General features: G+C 29.6%; 1 protein-coding gene across 1 annotated transcript in view; it reads right to left on the reverse strand.

Annotated features, from left to right (window-relative positions):
- Nucleotides 1–6,169, reverse strand: part of LOC138716377 (mucin-21) — a 274,570-nt gene extending 268,401 nt beyond the window's left edge. The window contains exon 1 of the mRNA XM_069849402.1: nt 5,968–6,169. Within this exon, the coding sequence (XP_069705503.1) occupies nt 5,968–5,997 (30 nt within the window). The 5' untranslated portion in view covers nt 5,998–6,169. The remainder of the gene's footprint in view (nt 1–5,967) is intronic.
- Between the last annotated feature and the right edge of the window lie 500 nt (nt 6,170–6,669).

Raw genomic sequence — 6,669 nt, forward strand, 5'->3', positions numbered from 1 at the left:
AATTATTAGTATTAATTATTTATGTTATTCTTATTTCAAAATCTTAGTAGACATATAACGAACAAATATATGGAATTTCAAAAATAAATATAGAGAAAAATATACAGAATATAGTATATAATTACAACAATAGAAATAGAAATAAAATAATACAATGCGACCGAGCACGAGCGCTGCTCATTCGGTCTCAAATTTTGTTAATACTACTGTATCTTCTTTTTATATTGCTTGTATTATTTTATTTGTATTTCTCTTTGTTTGTTTTGTAATTATATTTCTTTATTCTGTATACTTGAAATAAATAAAATTGAAATTGAAATTGAAATATAAAAAAGAAGATACAGTAATATTAACAAAATTTGAGGACCGAATGAGCAGCGCTCGTGTTCGGTCGCAGTTCAGATATATTACTAATAGGCCTATAAGAGAATATACAAAATAAAATAAAATAGAAACTGAAATTAAAATTATACCTATAGTGAAATTATATAATATAATGTAATATAATATAATATAATATAATATAATATAATATAATATAATATAATATATTAATATAAGAGGAATATAGAAAATAAAATAAAATAAAAATAGCAACTAAAATTAAAATTACAGCTGCAATGAAATTATATAATACAATATTACCATAGAATGAAAATAACATTAAAAAAATATCAGTGGAGTAATCCTATTTCCCCCCCTTGGTAGCAGGAGCGTTAAACACATATTTAAGTCCTTAAGGGGACACGCTACTGAGATTTCTAATCTCCACAATTTTGATTGTAAGTTTTTGAAATTTTAAAATCGAATAGATGTTGATGAGTTATATGTGTACAATTATTTTCAAAATTTTATGTTGAAAAATGTACTTGGAAAAAAATAAAATATAAAAAAGTGTTTATAATTTTAGTAAACAAATATCTGGGTCTCATATAAAGATAATTTGTTTCTTAAACTTTTAAAATGATGCTAAGACTACCTACAATGTAATGGTGCATGGGTTTGTTCCTATCAATACAGTTCATCAGTAAAAAAAAAAAATAATAACTTTTAACAATGACCAAAATTGACGAAAACTCAGTAGCGTGTCCCCTTAAGCACTATTACAAGAGGCCTACATAAATAATGGTCCCAATAAAGACATAAATAATGGTAAAAATAAAGACATAAATAATGGTAAAAATAAAGACAATAAACCCGTTACACTTCCGGCACACTAAATGTTTTTGACAAAGGTTTCATTATCAGTAGCCGAGATTGTTAAAATGTATTTAAACTACAGTAAAATAATTTTATGTGGTCTAATTTATTAATAAAATAGCTTTACAAGTTATAAAGATAAGAGTTCTACAATGAACAATGTGATAATAGGCATAGGTTAAACGAGTAAAACATACCAATAGTAGACTAAGTCTCGTGGCGCGTACAGGTGTAAAGTGGTTTTTGTTGTTAAACAAAGTTTATCGTTGCTATGCAACTTTATTGGCACGTCTTTCTCTCTCTTGTTTATGCACCGTTAGATTTCCAAGCCACTCCAAGTCTTTTATTTTTTTAAAGCTTACTTCGTCATTAAAACGTGAAGTGCAAGTCACACGTTTCGCCATCTAGCTGGAAGTTAAGTAACTAATTGCTTAAGATTTTTGGAATGTCATTTTTACTTGCATTTTGAGCGAGATTTAGCCTATGTCAACACAGACGGTTAGGTATTCATACATTTACCTTAGAAAAATGTTTACGTATACAAAGTTCAAAGAGATAAAATAACTTTCATAATGTTTCCAGTTGTAAACATACGCCTACTTAAAGAATTGTAAGGCTTAATAAAAGCGGAAAAATATATAAATTCTGCATGCAAAATTGTTCATGAAATGCCGTTCAAACTAATTGCGAAGTTGAAGATAGAATACTCTCTGATCAGCTGACTGGATATCAGAGCAGTTATTCCCCGAGGCACTGGCACAGTAACATGATTTAATTTTTTTTAAGGGGTTAGGTAGGCTACAGCTTACAGCAGTAAAATTTTGGAAATAGTCAACATTTTTTTTTTCCTCCATTACTGTATCTTGTACAATAATGAAAATTAGTATGTGTAAAACACTGTCCTTCTGGTATAACATTTTGGAAATATTCAACATTTTTTTTCCTCCATTACTGTATCTTGTACAGTAATGAAAATTAGTATGTGTAAAACACTGTCCTTCTGCTATATATATATATATATATATATATATATATATATATATATATATATATATATATATATATATATATATATATATATATACTTTTTTTTTTTTCAAAATTCAGTTTACTGTGCAGTGATGAAGCGTTTCCCACATGGCTCAAAAACTATCCAACATTCTGTGATGAAATTTTATGTGTGTATTAATGCATGTCATGTCTACAATATGATGCAAGATCACTTCTCTACCTTTGATAGATTGTCTGATAAAAAATAAATTAATTTAAAAATTGGAAAAATATCAGTATTTTCTTCTAACACAGAATAAAAAAAATATTATTTATTAAGGAATGTAGTTGAAAGAGCATGATATTGTAAACATAAGTTTCAGCAATAAAGTAAAAGAGAGAGAACATGAAAAAGTTAACAAGTTTGAGTTATGAGGGAAACGCTTCATCACTGCGCAGTGAACTACCACTATTATGAATTTTGAAATATATATATAATTTCTTTTTAATCGTAAAAATATTTTTGTCATATAGCAGAAGAACGGCGTTTTACACATACCAATTTTCATTATTATACAAGATACAGTAATGGAGGAAAAAAATGTTGAATATTTCCAAAAATTTTACTGCTTTAAGCTGTACCTAACCCCTTAACGTATGAAATACCATATTACAAAGAATTATATTATACGTAATACGAAGTGAAGAATAGAGGACCGAGATTATATTTTTAAATTCTTATTTAGAATTTAGAATTATCATATATTTTTGCATCGAAAGACGCACCTTAATTATTTTGGGATAACTTGTTAATAGAAGAAATTTTTTCTCGTTTTCAACAGCTTATATTTTAGCTATCACCATTCATGGGTAATTTTCTTATTTGAAGGTGATGCGAACTGTTTTCTACCCCCTATTACAGGCTACTAATTGTTTCTGCTGCAAAATCAGCAGATGCGGTCAGTATGTGAATGAAATTGTATCTGCAGTTAATATTTTCGCGGTAGCTAACATTACACAGGTAATTATACAGAGAGAAGTAATGTAGCCTATAATTAACCTGCACTTAAGTGCATAGGAATTAAACGAACTTTATTCACATATAATCACCTTTGTGAAGTTCGCAGCAGCCATAATTAGTAACTGTTCGGCTGAGATTACCCGATGTGTAATCCATAACTTTTACTTTAAATGCTGTACCGCATGAAAACTTTTTCTGCACAACTAATATTGTGTGTAAATAACATCATTGTTAATGAAACAAACTACGTGCTTCTAAGACAAAAAAAACAAGTACAAAGGGGATGAAAATGTCGTATTTCCCCACCCATTAAATGCCATTATCTTCATGTAAGTAGCTTGTATGGTGATACGTGAATGTAGATAATAGTATGACATAGTAAGCAGTATCTTCGGGGAAAGGAAATATGTTATACGCTCGAAAATACGGTAAAAGGACGTTGTTAAAAAAAAGAAACGTATTATGGATCCTCGGACCGTATGACGTAGTAAGTAGTATTTTTCAAGTGAAGTCAAGTATGTCTTATGCTTCAAAATACGATAAAAGGAGTTTTTAAAATGAAAATAAGTTAAACGGTACCTAATAAAATTTATCTACTTTTTATATTATATTAACTAATTAATTACTTATCTGGGTAATGATAAACAAAATTGTTACCAATTATGACTGCTGCGAAATCTGCATAATTTGTTAATATGTAAATGAAAATATATCAGCAATTAATATTGCCATGGTAGCCAACATTAAAGAGGTAATTATTCAGTAAGACGTCATGGATAGTTAAATGTACACTTAAATGCATTGGAATGTAACTCATTGATTCACAGGGTTACCATCTTTGACAATAAAATAATAATATTTAATCTTCCTGAACTTGGTAAGGTTGCCAAAGACAAAGAATGTTAAACGGTAATTAACATTTAAACAGTGACATTTAAATGTCTCGCAAGAAACTGCTTTACATAAATTTAAATTTACAGTGGATTGAACTAAAATTTTAAGATAATTAAAAACAAAAACAAAAAAAGATAAACATTGAATAAAAAAATTAATTAAAATATAACCAGAACATTCAATTATAGGTCGAACTGAAGTACAAGTGACGCTGTGAAACCTGTAGAGAAGTCTTGAAAATCAGCTTAGAAATTTATTTTATAGTTGTTGGGACTCCAAATTTATGACAGAATGACACGAATTGGCCTCTGTTGCAACTTTTTTGACTACAATATTTAGAAAAATATTAAATTTAAATTGTTACATTCACGTTATCGGAATATTATTTAAATTTTCGAACATTTGTCATCAATTTAAATGTTGATAAATCTTTCTTTTACTTTATAGTCTACAATTTAAACATTTATTGTGACGAATTTACGAATGAACGCAACAATAATTTATACTAGAAGAACTTCCTCGACTTTGTAAGGTTGCCAACGAGAAAGAATGTTAAACAGTAACTTTTAAACACCGCACATTTAAATGTCTCACAAAAAATGGTTTACATAAATTTAAATTTGCAGTAGATTATGACTTAATATTTAATATCATGAGAGTTTGCAGTAAAATAAAAAGATACAAATTAAATTAAAATTTAGCCACAAAATTCAATAATTATAGTTCGAATTGAAGTACAAGTGACACCGTAAAATCTGTAGAGAAGCCTTGAAAGCAAGCATTAAAATTTATTTTTATAATTGTTGGAGCTCCAAATTTATGACAATGACACAAATTTTTCTGTTATGGTCTCTGTTGCATTTTCTCTGACTACAATATTAATGAAAATATTAAATTTAAATTGTTATATTCACGTTATCGGAATATTATTAAAATTTTCGAACATTTGTTATCAGTTTAAATGTTGATCAATCTTTGTTATACTTTATAGTCTACAATTTAAACATTTATTGTGACGAATTTACGAATGGACGCAACATTAATTTATACTAGAAGAACTTCCTCAACTTGGTAAGTTTGCCAAAGACAAAGAATGTTAAACAGTAACATTGAAACACCGCACATTTAAATGTCTCACAAAAAATGGTTTACATCAATTTAAATTTACAGTAGATTATGACTGGAAATTTAAGATCATGAGAATTTGCAGTAAAATAAAAAGGCAAAAAGATAAAAAATAAATAAAAAAATAAATTGAAATTTAGCCACAAAATTCAATAATTATAGTTCGAATTGAAGTACAAATGACGCTGTAAAATCTGTAAAAAAAAGCCTTGAAAGCAAACATAGAAATTTATTTTTATAGTTGTTGGGGCTCCAAATTTATGACATAATGTCACGAATTGTTCTGTTATGGTCTCTGTTGCAACTTCTCTGACTACAATATTTATGAAATTATTAAATTGAAATTGTTACATTCACGTTATCGGAATATTATTTAAATTTTCGAACATTTGTTATAAGTTTAAATGTTGATCAATATTTATGGAAATATTAAATTTAAATTGTTAAATTCACGTTATAGGAATATTATTTAAATTTTCGAACATTTGTTATAAGTTTAAATGTTGATCAATCTTTCTTGTCTACAATTTAAACAATTATTGTGACGAATTTACGAATGAACGCAACATTAATTATTGATACTGGAAGAAAGCTGTATATTTTTCGGAATAAATATTAAAAACACGGGAAATCAGCTGAGAATAAAAAGAATCTAGCATGTAAAGGAAAGAGTCGGAAGTTGAAGGCCGACAGGTAGGTCATCATTTGGGAGGGTAGACAGATAAGAAGAGACTTACTAGTGTGAGAAGTGTAACGGGTTGCCACATGACTGTCACCACCACCACATGGTCGCTGCTGGCGGGTCGGATAGCTGCTTCGGCCGCGCGAGCTGCACTCGCCGCACCACCACACGGTTCGCACTGGAGTGGCGAGGAGCCATGCGGAGCGGCGCCATGCCTGCGCGGGGCCACGCAGAGAGCATAGCAGAGCACCCTAATATGTTACGTCATAATACGAGTATTACACCTAGAGCGGAGAGGGCGGAGAATTTGCAGATCTCTCAAGTCCTTGCGGGAGTCAGGGCGCCTCCCGCGTCCCTAGAAGGTCGCCTTCGTATCACCTGGCAGGAGTGCCCAAAATAAGAGCATATTCGTCTACTTCTTTCTCATTAAAATATAATTACATATTTGTATTGAATTCTCCGACAGAAAAACGCGCAAGCAAGGACATTGTTGGTTACAAAGGAAAAGACAAGCGGAAGGAATGTGATCTTCTCGAGTTATTCATTAAATTGACAAGACGTGAAGATGTATGTTATTTATTTCTATTGAACTTGTGTATTTAGGAGTAAAAGTCAAATAAGTTCTCATCTCTCACAGTTTAGCTCAGTATACTTATAATATTTCAGTCAAATTTAATAAAAATCATATGACTTAAATGAAATTGAAAGGTTCAGCTTAAAAAGGGCGTATGTAGAGCTGAAAAGAAACATGTATTAT

This window comes from Periplaneta americana, chromosome 16, assembly GCF_040183065.1.
Source record: "Periplaneta americana isolate PAMFEO1 chromosome 16, P.americana_PAMFEO1_priV1, whole genome shotgun sequence".
NCBI lineage: Eukaryota > Metazoa > Arthropoda > Insecta > Blattodea > Blattidae > Periplaneta > Periplaneta americana.